We start from the raw sequence: 17448 nt of genomic DNA, 5'->3' as shown, positions 1-17448 counted from the left end.
GTCTTAATTTGAGGGAGGGGCAGATAGAAAATGTTTGATTGTTTATTTTTATTTATTTTTATTTATTTTATTTACTTTATTTACTTTTGTACCGAATCAAGGAATTATTTTTTTATTTTTGAATAAGCGCGTTCACGAGCCTATTCCACGTGTCTACGCCGCACATACCCTAACCTTAAAACGTGACAAGCCGCAAGATACTTCTTAAATTAGTAATTTTCAATATTTATATATATATATATATATATATATATACAAATATAATAAATAAATGAATATATATTTTGAGTGATAAAAAAAAAAAAAAAAAAAAGAAAACGCCCATTGCCGTTTAAACAATTCTAATTGTGTCTCTTCTACTATACACTAAAAGTTCTCTTTTTTAATTTTTTATTTTTATTTTTATATTTTTTTTTTACTGCCAACATTGCAAAACCATCCAAAAAATTGGAACTCAAAAAAAAAAAAAAAAAAAAAAAAAAAAAGGAATACCAAAATAATCAAACAAGAATTTTAATCTTCTCTCTCTAGGAAAATTAGAACTCTTCTCAATGTCTTCAAATCATGAGTCGTCTTCTTCAGGAGCAAGCTTCTCCTCATTCTTTAAGGAGTCTCGTGCAAAACTAGACGCTGCCTCAGAAAAAGGCCGCAACTATATGAATAAGGATCATGGTAGTAGTAGTAGTAGTGGTGGTGGTGGTGGTGGTGGCCACTTCTCATCCTTTACAAACAAAATTACAGGCTCTTCAGAACCTGCTCCTACCATTGAGGCCCGACCTCTCAGTGCTCTCAAAGATCCGAAATCTTTCCCAGCTCCTCCTCTTCATCGTGCTGTTCATGGTGACCCCCTAAGACCCGCTGCTCACTACCCCCCTACTGCTACTGCACAGCCCCCAGTTGCCGCCGCTGCTAGTGCCCCAGCTTACACGTACCCACAACCAACTGCCTACCCTCCACCAGCTGCACCAGCCGCCTATCCACCACCCGCAGGTTACCCCCAACCAGGTTACCCTCAGCCTGCCTACCAGCAGCAGCAGCAGCAGCAGCCTCCGCCTACGGCCCCGGCTCCTCTAGTATACCAGCCTCCAGTTACAGGTTATCAGCCTCCGACTGCAGTATACCAACCCCCGGTCGCAGGATACCAACCTTCTGCCGCAGGCTACCAGCCTCCAGTCGCAGGCTACCAGCCTCCAGTCGCAGCTTACCAGCCCCCAGTCGCAGCTTACCAGCCCCCAGTCGCAACCCCGGCAGCTTACCCACCTCCACCTGCTGCTGCCCCGGTTGCTGCTCCGGTGGCCGTTTCCCCACCTCCAGTAGCTGCTCCCTACCAGCCCCCACCTCCCCCTGGGCTCCCGGGCTATCAACCTCCTGGAGGTGTACCGGCGACTCCTGCTAGAGCCCCACCTCAATTACCCTCGCGTCAAAATAGTATTGCATACCGGGCTTCTGTGTCGTCTCCAAGCCCTGCTGAGCCTGAACCAAAACCTCATGTACCGCTTCCTGATCCTTCTTCTTTCCCAGCACCTCCACCACTCTACCAGGGACCTACTGGTGCCCCAGAGCCTGTAAGCCATAACGGTCGTCGTGCATCGCATTACACGTCATCTACAACTGCTAAGCACTCAGCTGTATCTCCCGCAACACATGTCCCAGCTCCTGCTCCGTTGCCTTCAGCATCAAGTTTCCCTCCACCTCCAGGAACCCAGCCTTATCAGCCCCATTTAGCTCGGACAGTGCCACCGCCTCCAACCTCATCCTCTTCTTCAGCTCCTGCTCCTGCTCCAGTAGCTACACCGAGTCATACCTCTATTGGCTACAGTCCCAGCATTAAAAAGAAACCCCCACCTGTCCCTACCAAGCTTAACAAAAAGTCGCCACCTGTCCCTCCGGGTCGTAGCAGCAATGGTGCACCACAAGCACCTCCATCGCGTGCTGCTACGTTTGAAGAATCACCCCCACCACCATACACAGAGCCCAGACCAAAATCTCCCTCTGAGTCTGAAAATACCAACCATTTTCATCGTACATTTGCAGCCCGTGATCCAGGTCTTTCTCAAGAAGCTCAATCATACCAATCTTCTAGCTCCGATGCGCCTATGGGACCCATTGCGGGTGGAACAGCATCCCAAATTGCTAAACAATTTGAAAAAATGCATATTTTGGCCCCACAGCGCCGGCCCTCAGATCACTTACAAACTCCAGGATCTACATCAACTCATGCAGCACCTGCCACTACTCATACTACCCCATCTGCTGCGGCCATTGCTGCACACCACAAGAAGGCTCCTCCAAAACCTCCAAAGAAACCTTCCTTCTCTCATGAGCACCATCTAGCTCCTGAACCAGCTGCTCCTGTGCCAGCTGCTGCACCAGCACCAGCTTCTACTTCTAATGCACCACCACCACCAATTAATTACTCAACACGGCCTGATCCTGGTTCTTTGACTCCTAGCACTTCACACTCTTCTACAAATAGTGCCTCTTTTGGTGCTAATAAAAAAGACCCTAAGGACCAGTTTGATCTTGACTTGCCAAGCTTGTGGTTCACCAAGCCTGCACGCACGCTTACACTGCCTGCCTCACTACAGGGTATCAACTACACGTTCAGTCTCTCGTCGTCGTCAGGTTCAAGTCGCAAACTTATTTTAGCGCTCCGCATTGCTGAGACATTGGCCATTGTCAAATTCAAACTTGAGTGGAAGGTTGAGGACCCGCTGGGAACTGTTACAGTTGAACGTAAAGACATTCCACCACCAGAACCAATGGCTCAGGCGCAGCTGGCCCAGGCCCATGACGCGTTTGGAGAAAGCATTGCACGCTATGCTGAATCTGTGGTTGGCACACAGGTCGGTGACGGCGAGTGCTGGACTTTGGCTCAGCAAGCTATTACGCAGGCAGCAGCAGGCGCAGCCATGGTTCCTCAAGGGTATACTCATGGTGCTCTTGTGTATCATGCGGTTGGTGGTGCACCTGCTCCTCTTTGCTATGCGGATCGCATTGCACGTGGAGATATTTGTCAGTTTACTAGCGGTCGTTTTGATACGCGCAATGCCGCTGGAGTTATTGTGGGACAAGCATATGTAGGAGCACCCAACCATACCAGTATTGTTGTTCATGTTTCTGATGATAACCGGACGATTGACGTGCTTCAGCAAAATGTAGGAGGTGTGCGTCGTGTCCAAGCAGGCAAGCATAATTTGGATGAATTGGTTGCTGGTGAAGTGAAGATATATCGGCCAGTGTGGAAGGAATGGGCAGGTGAGCTTGAGGCTAAGTGGGATTAAAAAAAAAAAACTTGTAAAAGATGATGAAACGAATGTAAATAAATATAATTATTTTACAGAAAAAGAAGGAAGAAAGAAAAAAAAAATCAATATAAAAAAAAAAAAATAATAAAAGATAAAGAAGGAAGCTATATATATAGATTAATGAGCACGCTAGAGTTTATCGTTAGAATATTTTGAGTCCTAAGAAAAATGAAAGATAAAAAAAAAAAAAAACACATACCAAAATAGCAATAAACTCTTCTTCGTCGATCCGACCGTCACCATTTGTATCTATGGAATCCATCAACATTTGGATTTCGTCGTCTGCCATGTTCTCGCCAATTGCCTGGAGCAATGTCTTGAGCTCTTCTTTGGAAATATATCCATCGTGGTCCTTGTCAAAAACACCAAAAGCTTCGCGCATTTCTGAGTCTGCATCTGTATCTTTTATTTTGCGAGCCATGAGTGTAAGGAATTCTAAATGGCAAAATAAAAAAAAAAAAATAAATAATAATACAATGGGAAATCATTTGGGTGTAAGTTTGGGGTTTTTTTTTTTTTTTTTATTAATATTGGTTCTATATATAATGCTTCGACAATAGAAAAGAAAAAGGGAAGGGGAATTTTATTTTTTTTATTTTTTATTTTTTATTTTATTTAACCCTCACCAATTGAGGGTTTTAAAACATACCTGGGAAATCAATAATACCATTGCCGTCAACATCAATTTCGTTAATCATATCAACAATTTCTGTTTCACTGGGGTTTTGACCCAGTCCACGCATAACTTGCGCAAGTTGGTCTTTTGTGATTGTTTCTAGGGAAAAGAAAAAGAAAAGAAACAAAAAAAGAAGAAGATATTAGAAAGGGGAATCATCAAAATGAGATATATAATGTAATTTTATTTTGACATACTTTCTTGTGAAGCAAATAAATCAAAGGCTTCTTTAATAGCACTAACTTGATCGTCGGATAATTCTTCGCTGCTCTGTTATGGGTAAACCAATGTCAGTACTAATAAAATAGTAATAAGAGAACGGAAAGATGAAGAAGAAGAAGAAGAAGAAGAAGAAGAAGAAGAAGAAGAAGAAGAAGAAGAAGAAGAAGAAGAAGAAGAAATTTGATTGTTAAAGTGTTTATGAAGTTGACATAGTCATGATTGATATTTTTTTTTTTTTTTTTTTGGTTCCAAAAAAATTTTTAAAATAAAATAAAGCAGCTGAAGATGACTTTTTTTTTTATCATATGTATAAGAGCCCTCGGGTATCTTTAAGAAAGACCCGACCCGCCAACCTCAGGGTTATAGATCTAGGAGGTATAATAATTCTAGCTAGTCATTGTGAGCTTGTATAAAATCTCAAGACAATTTGGGGATAATAATGAATTTTGTTATCGTAGTAAGCTTATTAGTGTGTCAAGTGTGAAGTTTATATTTATTGCTTGTTGTTGTTGCTGTTGTTTTAAACTTTAGATTTGGGTCTCGAGGTATTCATAATAATCATAATCATAGATTGATGATTTCTTTCTTTGTTTCTCCTTTTAATTATTGAATAAAAAAAAAAAAAAATTAGGTCATCATTCAATTTCATAGAAGATAATTGATGATGTGCTTGTTGTTGATGTGATAATATTAACATACCATACTGATAAGGATATAAGTGTATTTGCTAATGTGGTTTGTTAGTGGTGGTAGTAATGTTTTTGTTTTTATAGGGAACAAAAAAAAAAAAAAATAAAAAAAAAAAAAAAAAAAAAAAAAAAAAAGAGAGAGAGAGAGAGAGAGAGAGAGAAAAAGGGAGGGGAAAAAAAAAAAAAAAATTCGAAAGTGGCTGTGAGATTTTTTTATTTTTTTATTTTTTTATTTTTTTATTTTTTTATTTTTTTATTTTTTTATTTTTTCTTTTATATAAATATAGAAACACATGTACACACACAGACGTCAGTGAAACTAACCAGTTAATTATTTTTTGGTTGTTTGGTTGTTTGTTTGTTTGTTTGTCTGTTTGTCTGTTTGTTGCACACACACACACACATGCAAATCTTTTGTTACAAATATATAAATTAATAATAATAAATTAAATAATAATAATAATAATAATAATAATAATAATAATAATAATAATAATAATAATAATAATAATAATAATAATAATAAACCCTTACTTACAATCCCTTTAAACAAAAAAATAAAAATTGGAATTTGCTTGCTTGTCATATATATATAAATAATTCTAATAATGCACGGCTGGTCACGTGTACATGCTGACTTTTTTTTTTTTTTTTTTACTAACAAACCACATATAAATCCCAACAATCTCTCAAATATCCACAAATACCAAATAATCATCATCATCATCATTATCATCATCACAAACAACCTTTTATAACAATTACATAAATATTCCACAATGGAACTAAGTCCAGTAGGTGTATTCTTTGTTATTGTATACCTATCAATTCCATTTGTATTATACATCTTTCAACGCTTAGCAGAACCTTCCGATGACCTCCTTCACCGCCGTAAACGTACAATTGTACTTGTTCTAGGAGACCTTGCTCGGTCTCCACGCATGCTCAACCACGCACGCAGTTTGGCCCAAGGAGGCCTTGACGTTGATCTTTGTGGTTACGATGGTATGTATATATATATATATATATTATTTTTTTTTCAAAAACAATCTATTTTTTTTTATCTAACACTCTCTAGAGGGAAATAAAATTCTCCCTGAAATCGCCAATTCCCCCCGCATTGCGATTCACCGTATCCCTGCAATTATAAACTCTGCAAACCTTCCATTCGTCCTTTTTGCTATAAAAAAAGTTTTATTGCAACACATCCTTCTTCTAAAACTCTTGTGGAGTCTTCGTGGTGCTGATTTCCTACTAGTCCAAAACCCTCCCTCCATCCCTACCCTTGGCATAGCTCGCTTTTTCGTTGTCTTCCTTTCTAGACCTACAAAGCTTATCATTGATTGGCACAATCTAGGTTACTCCATTCTGGCTCTCAAATTCTCTAAACCTAAAGATTCTTTTGACGATGCTGCAGTTTCTAAACACCCCCTTGTCTGGCTCTACCGCTGGTACGAAAAATTCTTTGGCTATCACGCATACTGTCATTTCACTGTATCCATCCACATGGGTGAGGTTCTTCGAAATCGTTTTAAAATGAAAGCAAAACGTATTCTGCCTCTTTATGACCGCCCTGCACTTCAATTCCATCCTTTGTCCTTTGAAGAAAAAAAGGCCGTTTTTGCAAACCATTCAAAAGATATTTTCGACGGCATGGGCCCTTCTACTCAAGAAAAAATCATCATCACTTCCACATCATATACCCCAGATGAAGACATTTATATGCTATTAGAAGCCCTCAAACTGTATGATACCCGTAAATCAGAACTCGACTCGGCTGTTATTCCCAACGGCGGGTCTTCTGTGCCTAAACCTAAAAAGAAAACACTCCCAAGACTGCGTGTCATCATCACAGGTAAAGGTCCTCTCAAAAGTGAGATTGAAGAGTACGTTGAAAATAAACTGAAACTTTCAAGTATATCTATCCACATGCCTTGGCTTGCTGCAGAAGACTACCCACTTGTGCTGGGCACCGCTGATGTAGGTGTTTCTCTTCATTTATCATCCTCCGGTGTTGATTTGCCCATGAAGGCCGTCGATATGTTTGGCGTGGGCGTCCCCGTAATTTCTGTCACATACCCTGCACTAAGTGAACTTGTACGGGACAAAGTCAATGGACTACACGTCAAAACTGCTCAGGATATCACAGACAGCTTTGAAAAACTATTTGTGGACGATGAACTATACGATACCGTAAAGGCTGGAGCTATGCGCGAAACTCGTATCAAGTGGGATCACGAATGGAACAAAAAGGTGGGCCCGTTGTTTGGAATTGGTGAGTACCGCCAGCGAAATGATGATGAAGTTAGTGAATCCTCGAGCTCGTCATCTAGTGGGTTTTAAATAGAAAAAAAAAAAAGTCTACAGCTGTACAGTAATAAATAAATAAATGAAGAAAAAAAAAACCCCCATCACTTGTACTTTCGTTTAAACCGGGCTTGGTAAACCTCTACAAGATGATCTAGGTGCTCCCCTGCATTCTCATCATTCATCTCAGATATACTCTCTCCAGCCCAAAACTCATACGCATCGTCACAATAAGCGTCCATCATGGCATGTTCTGGAATATCTACCCAGTTGTCCTGGTCACGCCGACCCAGCAATGCTGCCGTTGCTGCTGTTAATGCGCGTGCTGTGTCTGCGTGGTGGTACCCGCCACCACCCAGCACAACTGTTGGAAGATTCCAAGCATCCCGCACATGCTCACGCATAGCACGCTCGTAGTCGCGTGGAGAAAGCCGCCACTCACGGTGTTCGTCTCGCGATAATCCATCTGTGCCCAGTACCACAACGGCACAATCTGCGCAAAATACTTTGGTTACAAAGGGAGTTACAATCTCGCGCATAATCCGGTCCAATGACTCGCCAGTCAGCCCGCGCTTTGTCGGAATATTAAGAGTGTATCCGTATCCAGGTAGTTTGCCAAAATACTTGGCTTCATTGTTGCTATCAATACCAGAACTGTTCATGTACTTTGTATTCCCACCACCTTCATATTCAAGCGATCCAAACGGAGATCCAGGGTAAAACCCACGGTCGTACCTGTGAACTGAAACAACAGCAACGTTAGACGATCGTGCAAACGCAGTTTCTACACCGTCACCATGGTGCAAGTCCAGATCAATGTATGCAACTCGCGAAAACTTTTTACGCAACCGCTGGATGCACAGAACTGCATCATTCACATAACAAAACCCAGCCGCCCGAGTTTTCCTTGCATGATGTCTCCCTCCCTGCCAATTGATGGCAATAGGCGCTTGCTGTGGAATATCACTTTCATCTGTGGATGGACTCTTTTTTTCATGCTCTAAAATGTACTCGGCACACGCAACCGAAGCCCCAGCCACGAGCCGCACGTAGTCCGAAATCCCTGGGAAATAAGGACAATCATATTCTAGTCCATATGCCTCGTACTTGCGATAAAGCTTGGTTTTTCTCTTTCGTGCTTTGGAATCTTGAGATGAGTTTGGTTTAATCATAATTTGTGGAGTCTTGTGTCGGACATCTTCCCTTAATCGTTTCCTTGGAGGTTTGTTACTGTCTTCTTCATCTTCCTCAGAAGATGATTCAAGCTCAGCATCATTATCTGCGTCGCTGGATTGTACAGAATCTAATTCCAAAATAAAGTCAACAAATCCAGCATCGTGGTATGTTTTGAGCTGTGCGGCACCAAGAGGCTTAACTGGAATGACTTTGCACTGTGGCTCTTGATCATCCTTGTTGGGCTCTTGGTTCTGAGAAAATAGCTTGTATGCATGGAGCAACGTGTGCACAAGAATAGCCCGTCCTGGATTTGACGGAAGCTTGTTGGCAGCCATTAAGAGTGACCGGCTACATGCGTATCCAATAGGACCCTGTTTTCTTTCGGGTATTGTCATGATATTTTTTTTTTATTCTTGAAGTTTAACGAAAAATCCTTAAATATTAAGAAAAATACTTACAGTAGTATCTAAGATAGAGTTCTTTATTTTTCTTGTATTTATTTTATTATATTGTATACAAATTTCCCATTACAGATAAAACCCTAGCCTTGAAAATTGTTATTACCAGGCACACCAACGGAAACCAACGGCTGAGTACCGAGACAAAATCAAGGCAATAGTGGTTCCAACGTAAAGAGACCCGGTAAATACTATAAGTCCTGTATAATCGGCTCCCTTGATAAGAGCACCAGAAAGTGGAACACCAAGAAGCACGCCAAAGGATGTGAAGACATACATAGTCCCGTAGCGCTTGCCGTAATCTTGGGTACGGCAGATTTGACCACAGCAGACAGGTGCGAGTGAAAGAATACCGCCATTGCAGAAACCGTGGAGCATAGCAAAAACAATAAGTCCAGCAGTGCTGTGGCCAAATGGAAGCCAGATGGCAAAAATGGTAATAAAGGCCATAGTGGTTGTGACAATAAGAGTATTGAATCTACCCAAGTAGTCAGCAATCACACCTGGGACCCAGCGGCCCACCATGCCCAGAGAGTTGAGAATGGTCAGCAGCAAATATGACATGGTCTCGGACTTCCCTTGAGCTAAAGCATATGAAGTCAAGAAAGTAATTCCGTTGACGACAGCCAGCTCACCGAGAAAGTTTGCGAGAGTAAGCCATGTGAAGCGCATATCCCGAAGGGAATTAAAATCAGCAACATTTTTCCACGAGAATTCAAACTTTGAAGTATCACGCTCCAAGCGAGGTTTCATAAGAAGAAGAGAAATAATAAGAGCACCAAGGCAAACAAAGCCAAGGACTCTAATGGCCCAGGCATAGCCTACAGTAGCATAGAGCTGGCGCAACATTATGGGGAAAACAACACCGCCGAGACTACCACCAATGGTGGCCGTTCCAATTGCAGTTCCGCGCTTAACATTGAACCAGTGGCCAACAATAGCGACTTGTGGGGTCATAAGAAGAGCACAGCCAATACCACAGCAAAGGGCAAAGGCCAAAAAAAACTGATAGTAAGCTGTACACAAACTGGTCATCATGAGACCAAGAGTGAAGATGAAAGATCCGGCAATGCCGAGATGATAAGGTCCATATGCATCAAAGAAAGGTCCAACTTGACCGGAAAGAATATAACAGAGGAAAACGAAAACAGAGAAAATCCAGGAAACTTGAGACTCAGACTTGCCAGCAAGCTGATGCACAGAAATGTAAGCTTGGACAGCACCCATGGAGTTGATTAGACCGAGAACTGTGAACATGCCAAAAAAGGAGCCCAGAACAACTCGCCAAGCTGATAGGCCACCTTCCGGGTATTCCAAGTCGTCATTGTTTGAAGACTCAGAAGAAGAGAGAGATGAAGATTCTGCAGTGTTAGAAGAGGTTGGAGTGACAGCAACAGTAGTTCCGCGGAATTGGACACCTGAAGGGCCCTCTAGATCCGCGGAGGAAACAGATACCCGAGGGGCCTTTGATTCGACTGTAGAAAGCTCTACGGATGATGTTCCCGCTAAGTCATTGCTAGAAGATGCCAAGTTGCGCTCTTGTAGAACAGTCGTTATAGACATAATTTTTTTTATTTATAAATATATAGAAAGAAAAAAAAAATATACAAACGAAGGTACTATTTAAGAAATTAAAAAAAAAAAAAAAGGCGGGGAACAGAAGCCGTTTATATACCGTTTCTTATCAGTATCAGTGACTCATGAAATTGTTATTGGAGTTAACCGCCCAAAAAATGTGCCATGGAAATAAAGCCTGATGTCTAATTTGATAAATGGATATCCGCCGAAAAGCGAAAAGAGAAAAAAAAAAAATTTTTTTTTTTTTTAAGTGCAGGTTTTTATTTCTTTTTTCCATAATTATAATAAATCACAGCATTGCCAGCCGTTGAAAAAAAACTTTGTTGCTTACCATTTACATAGACGAAAACCAACGGCGTAGTAGCGAGACATCAAAAGCGCCAAGGTGGTGCCAACATACAGAGAGCCGTTAAAAATAACCAAGTTATTGTAGTTAGTACCGTGAATCAGTGCACCGGACAATGGAATACCAAGCAAACATGCAAACGATGTGATGAAAAACATGGTACCGTAGCGTTTGCCGTAGTCGCGAGTCTTACAAATCTGGCCACAGCACACGGGGGACAGAGACAAGATGGCACCATTACAAAACCCGTGGAGTACACAGAAGATGACCAGGCCTGCAGTAGTATGACCAAATGGTAGCCAGATGATAAAGATGGTAAGAAACGCCATGATGGTAGTTAGAATAAGCGTATTAAACCGGCCGAGCCAGCGGTCAGCAATAAGTCCTGGCAGCCAGCGACCAGGCATTCCAACGGCATTAAGAATGGCAAGAAGTGCATAAGACATTCCAGGAGACTTGCCCTGTGCTAAAGCATACGATGTGATAAAAGTTAAGCCATTTACAACACCAAGCTCGCCCAAAAAGTTGCCAGCTACAAGCCATGCGTATCGCATGTCGCGCAGAGAACGTACGTCGGCCATATTTTTGACCGAGAAAATGGAGGCCATTTTGGATTTCCCAGATGCTGTAGCCGGGGTCACTGATTCGAGTCTGGGTTTCATCAGGAAAAGCGATAGAAGCAAGGTTCCTAAGTTAATAAACCCCAGTGCACGTAAGGCCCAAGCATAGCCTGCAGTGGAATACATTTGGCGCAACATTACAGGGAATATGACACCTCCTAGACTTCCACCCACAGTTGCAGCTCCAATAGCAGTTCCACGACGTTTTTTAAACCAGTGGCCGATAATAGCTATTTCTGGAGTCATGAGTAGCGCGCAACCGAGTCCTGCACAGAGCGAGAATGCCAGGAAAAACTGGTAATACTCGGTTGCAAGAGAAGTCATCATAATTCCAAGTGTATAAAAACATGTTCCGGCAATAACAAGTTGGTATGGACCATAAGCATCAAACAATGGGCCGACCTGACCAGCGAGTAAGTAACAAAGAAACAAGAAAACTGAGAAAATCCACGATACTTGGGAATCAGAACGCTGCGACAACTGATTAACATTGACATAAGCCTGTATGGCACCTAATGAATTGATGAGACCAAACACTGAAAATAACCCGAAAAAGGATCCAAGCACAACCCGCCAGGCCATAAGTCCGCCCTCGGGGTACTCCGTGTAGTCATCATCGTCATCTTCGTTGTCGTTGTCGTTGTCGTTATTGTTATTGTTATTGTTATTATTATTAGTAGTATTAGAGCCAAGTTGTCTGTCCTCATCAGATTCTTGAGTTTCGCTTTCTTCATGAATTTCTTCAAAAACATTGGATGTCTCTGGGATCGGGGTGTCAAACTCAACTGCTGTAGACTTGACCCGCATCTCAACCGTAGAGTCATCGATAACTGTCATTTTTTCAAACCCAGAGGTGCCTGCAACACTGGCCCTCCGGTGTTGAACTCCATCAATACCATGGGATTCTGAAGGTTCAAAAGACATTGAAAATAAAGGATAAACGTCTCAATCAATAATCTTATATTTTCTTTGTAAAAAAAAAAAATAAAAAATGGGACTTTAAAAAAATGGAGATGAAAAAAATTTAAAAGCGAGCCAACTACTTTTTATTGTTTAAAAATGTCGCTCGCTCGCTCGCTCCGCATAACCCTATGGCGTTTTCAAACGGTCATCGTCCAAGTACAATAAAGGAAACTCATTCCTGGTGAAAAACATCTTTAAAAAAAAAAATTAAATTAAACATTAAAACTTGATTATATATAATTATTAAAAATGCAAATCTAACAGTCATTCAAAGTCTCCAAATAATATGTAGGGAAAAGATGAGTTTGCGTATAGCTATTAATGAGGGGTTTGGAGATGATTAAGGGTAGGGGGGTCATAAAAGCGTTTCTCTGAAGGAGTTTTTAGTGTTGCTCGTTTCGTCATCAAATGTCATAAAACAATCTGTTTAAAACAGATTTTGTCATTTTGTTTGTAAAATATTTAGTCGCGGTGAGAAGGGGAAGCAATTCTGTTAAAGAAAACAGACTTCTTTCCATCATCAACAGGACTAGTAGACATGGGTCGAGAAAGGCCAGCAGTGGCAGACCATAAGGAGCTCGTGGAAGGAGCCAGAGCAGGGGAAGAGGGATTGGTCGCCGGAGTAGAGGCCAAAGCATTAGAATTGGTAGAGCTCGACACCATGCTATTAGAGCCGGAGGAAGCTGTAGAAGCTGTTGTTGATGGAACACCAGCACTGGAAGACGCAGAGGTGGGATAAATAGTACTTTCACTATGCAAATTGTAACTGCTAGAACGGTTGTGAGAGAATTGCAAATTCTTAGAGGCCAAGACGGAAGCAGCCGATTGGTTTTCCAAGTCAGTCAAAATAGGAGGAAGAGTAGCAGCCATTCTACTGCCAGCTCGCGAGGGAGAACTCGTCGAGACAGCTTCAGTGGAATACTTGGGTTCACCCAAGTTGGTATTGTACAATGGCAGCTCATACTCCAAATCAATAGACTTGCGATACTTGACGGGTTGCTCATCACCAGTCTCAATGAAATCATAAGACCATCTGCAGAGCTTGTCGTATTGCATGCGGGGGAGAGTTGTACGCTTAACACCATAAAAGACGACAAAAGAAAGCACAGCACCGCCAATCAAGTCGACAAAGTAGTGGTGGGTCAGGTACATGGTACTCCACCAAATCCAAAGAACATAGCACGAAATCAAGGGAGTAAATCTAGGAAACAAATATGAAATGAAAAGGGCCTCCATAACTGCGGATCCAGAGTGGAGCGAAGGGAAAGCTCCAAAGACTTGGGGTGATGCGGTAAAAGAACCAGTGTACATGTTGAGGCCGAGAATCTGGTCTACACGAGCAAGACCACCTGGAGAGCCGGGCATGGAGTAATTGGCAGGCTGGAGACCATAGAGGTTTTGATACCATGGAGGGGCGGTAGGGAAAAGAATTTGAATAGTGAGGCCAATAAGGTTCATCCAGCCAAATGCAAAGCCAAAGCAGGGAAGAGTTTTAGGCGGGGCAAAGACAAAAATGACGCCAGCCAAAACAAAGGGGGCACCAAAGTGGATAAGGCCATAAGGGATCCAAGCCAAAATGTCGAGAATGGCGTGTGTGCGTGAAGACAACACATTACTGAGGTTGCCACCGTACAAAATGGTTTCGAGAGCAGGCAAGACACGGACATAAATGCGAGGGCGCCAGTCGTGGGGGATAAACTGACATGAGAAGAAGAGAATAAGCCAGCAAATGATGGGGAGTGCTGGGAGAAAGAACTGGGAGGTGATGGGGATGGTGAGAGCCAAAAAGATGAGAACGGCCATAAAGATGCGGCCCAAAAGGGGAGGGTTTTTAATGATGGAGAAGCAAAAGACCAGTACTAGGATCTCAATGATGAAATAAATGTCGCTCCTTTTCCAAGTGTGGTTGCGGACCCTACGTAAAGTCTTTCGAATGTCCCATGAAGTTTCTAGTTTACAGAGCTGATTTGAGTGAAGAAACTCTTCCTTAATGCGAGATATAAGCTTTATCATGTTTGATGAAGAATTTGGTTTTTTTTTTAAAAATAAAGAAAAAAAGGAGAGGAAGAAAGGAATCTGGTGATATATATATATAAATTTATATATATTTTGAGAGTTTCAGATTAATGCGATCTCGTGGTGACACCTTGAGTATAATGCGGATACAAGTTCAAACACAGATGATACAATTTTTTTTCACAAACAAAAGATTAAAGAAAGAAAAAAAAAAAAAAAGAGGGGGAAGGAGGATATCAAGAGAGCGAGTTTTGCAAGTTTGCTGGATAAAATGGTAACGCAGCTCTTGAGAAAAAAAAAATAAAAGGTTGTCGTAATATGGCCTCGAGTATCTTTTAGACGATGAAGAAGAAGAGAAAGAAAAAAAAAAAGGGGGGGTTTTGAAGAAAGAAAAGAAAAAAAGAAAGAGCAATGGGTATTTACAAAATAATAAGAATATCCAATACCCAGTACTGTATTTAGTGATATGGGAGGAGGTTGAGTTTCTTAAAGAGTAAAGGGGTATTTTGTGGGTATGATGATGATGATGATGATGATGATGATGATGATGACGAAGTTAGCAAAGGATTTTAAAAAAAAAAAAAAAAATAAAAAGTAGGGAAAGCGCAGGGTTTTTATATCTCGTACCAAATAATGAGCCGGTATGTGTTGTGCGCAGGCATTTTTTAAAAAAAAAAAAAAAAAAAAAAAAAACCTCAAAAATTAAAAAAAAAAAAAAATTAAAAATTAAAAATTAAAAAATTAACAAGCTCTGCAAAAACAAAGCGTTGCCCACGACTTCGGTTAAAGACCTGTACACAGTAGTTGGCGGAATTAGCTTGTCTCCCGAGGTAGGGTAATTTACCTCAGTTTAAAGAATAAATATGCTTATTAAACCAGACCTGTTAGTTTGTGTCTGCCTGTCTGTCTACCTGTCTGTCTGTCTGACTGTTTGCCTGCCTGTCTTGACAGCCTTGACTGCTGACTTCTTCGTCCCCCTCGGGAAATTAGGCACACCCGCCAAGGCCGAAATTAATATCGACTACCACCATTACCTACTACAACTACAACTACAACGACTACCACTACTACTAATACTACCGGCTTTGCATAAATCTCGGGTAGACAAAAACTACGGAACTTGTCGGTCCATGGAAAATCAAAAAGCCGTTGAGAAAAAAAAAATGAAAAAAAAAAAAAAAAAAAGAAATCTAAATAAATATTTCTATTTCATTCCATGAATAAATCATAAAAAAATTTCTTTTCCATCATCAAAATACTAGCAAAGTTGTTGTTGAAGCAGTTGTCCTGCCAACGTTTATAGAGAAAAGTGTACATCAGGCAAGACCTACGTGCGGCTGCAGCGTAAATCTGGGACTTAAAAGACAGGTGCCCTACTGTGATTAATAAAATTTGTGCCGTTTTAGGCTATGGTAAAACCATTTTGGGAAATTTGGATGGATCGATTCCCTCTTTTTGAACGTTTTGATTAGAAAAAAATGATTGGATTTAAGTAAAAAAAAAAGAAAAAAAAAAAAAAAAAAAAGAAGATGGAAACTCAGGGATGGAAACAACCAATTCTGGCAATAAACAAAACAAAACAAAAATTATAATTATCGAATGAAAGAAAGAAAGAAAGAAAAGTTTTCTGAGTTGGAATCAGTCCAAGCATTGATCTGATCTGACATCATCAATAATAGATAGTCTGGATAGTTTATGTGTACACTTAAAAAATATTCACTTCTAAGCCCATTTTTTGAATCATATAGAGGCTCATATATTCAGCCTCTTCCCCCTTTTTTATTTTTTTTTTCTCCGCGTGGATCCCCGGTCTTTCTTTGTTGGTTTTTTGTTTTGTTTAATTGAAGCTCAGACACTATGACGCGTATATCATATCATATATATATATATATATATATATATATAAAAATAACAAAAAAAAAATTGAAAGAATAATGAAATGAAAACGGTATTGGGTCAGAACCATAGTTTACACTATTGGAATGATGAATGCAAATACTTGCTTTAGGAGGACTGGCTGTCAGTTGATTGATAATTATTTTACTTTGAGCAAACGTGTTTATTGTATGCGCGTATTAAATAAAATATTATGTAATAAAAAATATGTTGCTACAAAAAAAAAAAAAAAAAATTTACTAAAAAAAAAAAAAGTAAGAACCTTTGTGATTATCAAAAAAATATATATATATTTGAGCTTTTAGAAATAAGCACCCCTTCAATGCTAGTTTTCAATCTAGAAAATATGCTGCTGGTAAGATCTTTTTAAATGCTGTTTTTTTAAAAAAAAAAAAAAAACCACCCTAATGTCACAAATAAAAAAAATAAAAGAAAATTTCTCGAGAGAATAAAAAAAAAATTTTTTTTAAAGGCCGCACTCCGGAAGGAATAATTTTTTTTTTTTTAATTTTACAAGCCTTGCAAAATGAATTCTTGGCAAACGCCAAGAAATAACAAGAATAAAAATAAAAAATAAAAGTAATTACATTATGTAATTGAAATTGTGTAACATGCTTAATTTTTTGTAACAAACTCGTTTGTGTAAAATGTTTTAGAGTTCTGGGGTAAATTTGAGAACAGGTGCTACAACCTCCCCATAAATAATACTAAAATACAGGTAATTGAGAAAAAATATATATATAATATCCTTATTTCCTTATTTAAACTATTAAACTACAATGGCATGAATTTGATAATTACAAAAAAAGCGGGGATATATTGTGAAATTTATTTTTCATCATCTTTAACAAACTTTCTTATAAATATATATATATATATATATTTGTTTTTTCTATCTCTCTTATGATATCCCGTCTGTAGAGCCGTGCAATTCTGACTTTGTCTTATATAACACTCCACTTATAAGTGATAATCATTGGAATTTGCAAACTCAAAGTTTGTCAATGATTATCTTCATTTTTAACTTTCTGAAACGGTATCAACTAAATCTAAAGTTTCCACAATAAACTCACATTCATGTTTTTAATATAAAAACGCAAACAAAAAAAAACTCCAACCTGGTGATGTCTTTCATTTCATTAGGTTTTCTTTTTATTTCTTTTTTTGACTAACTCGTTTTAAGTTAGTTTGAA

At 39.8% G+C, this 17448-nt stretch overlaps 7 protein-coding genes across 7 annotated transcripts; 2 read left to right on the top strand and 5 right to left on the bottom strand.

The window, feature by feature from the left end:
• Nucleotides 1–551: 551 nt before the first annotated feature.
• SAPINGB_P003515 (uncharacterized protein) lies at nt 552–3284 on the top strand (the record flags this gene model as incomplete). Its single annotated transcript, XM_031998233.1, has 1 exon — nt 552–3284. One exon carries the CDS (start codon nt 552–554, stop codon nt 3282–3284), a length of 2733 nt encoding a protein of 910 aa, XP_031854124.1.
• Nucleotides 3285–3425: 141 nt separating this feature from the next.
• On the bottom strand, nt 3426–4908 carry SAPINGB_P003514 (uncharacterized protein; the record flags this gene model as incomplete). Its single annotated transcript, XM_031998232.1, has 5 exons — nt 3426–3437; nt 3508–3743; nt 3958–4083; nt 4182–4254; nt 4906–4908. The coding sequence occupies 5 exons, from the start codon at nt 4906–4908 to the stop codon at nt 3426–3428; spliced, it is 450 nt and encodes a 149-aa protein (XP_031854123.1).
• Nucleotides 4909–5674: 766 nt separating this feature from the next.
• Nucleotides 5675–7238, top strand: SAPINGB_P003513 (uncharacterized protein; the record flags this gene model as incomplete). The annotated part of the gene is made up of 2 exons (XM_031998231.1): nt 5675–5900; nt 5974–7238. The coding sequence occupies 2 exons, from the start codon at nt 5675–5677 to the stop codon at nt 7236–7238; spliced, it is 1491 nt and encodes a 496-aa protein (XP_031854122.1).
• Nucleotides 7239–7306: 68 nt separating this feature from the next.
• On the bottom strand, nt 7307–8773 carry SAPINGB_P003512 (uncharacterized protein; the record flags this gene model as incomplete). The annotated part of the gene is made up of 1 exon (XM_031998230.1): nt 7307–8773. One exon carries the CDS (start codon nt 8771–8773, stop codon nt 7307–7309), a length of 1467 nt encoding a protein of 488 aa, XP_031854121.1.
• Nucleotides 8774–8938: 165 nt separating this feature from the next.
• On the bottom strand, nt 8939–10399 carry SAPINGB_P003511 (uncharacterized protein; the record flags this gene model as incomplete). The annotated part of the gene is made up of 1 exon (XM_031998229.1): nt 8939–10399. The coding sequence occupies one exon, from the start codon at nt 10397–10399 to the stop codon at nt 8939–8941; it is 1461 nt and encodes a 486-aa protein (XP_031854120.1).
• Nucleotides 10400–10741: 342 nt separating this feature from the next.
• SAPINGB_P003510 (uncharacterized protein) lies at nt 10742–12304 on the bottom strand (the record flags this gene model as incomplete). The annotated part of the gene is made up of 1 exon (XM_031998228.1): nt 10742–12304. One exon carries the CDS (start codon nt 12302–12304, stop codon nt 10742–10744), a length of 1563 nt encoding a protein of 520 aa, XP_031854119.1.
• A 501-nt stretch (nt 12305–12805) lies between these two features.
• Nucleotides 12806–14356, bottom strand: SAPINGB_P003509 (uncharacterized protein; the record flags this gene model as incomplete). Its single annotated transcript, XM_031998227.1, has 1 exon — nt 12806–14356. One exon carries the CDS (start codon nt 14354–14356, stop codon nt 12806–12808), a length of 1551 nt encoding a protein of 516 aa, XP_031854118.1.
• Nucleotides 14357–17448: the final 3092 nt, after the last annotated feature.

This window comes from Magnusiomyces paraingens (assembly GCF_902498895.1).
Source record: "Magnusiomyces paraingens strain CBS 517.90 genome assembly, contig: contig3, whole genome shotgun sequence".
Lineage (NCBI taxonomy): Eukaryota > Fungi > Ascomycota > Dipodascomycetes > Dipodascales > Dipodascaceae > Magnusiomyces > Magnusiomyces paraingens.
Note: the sequence above shows the minus strand (reverse complement) of the source record. Positions and strands in the feature narration are given on the sequence as shown.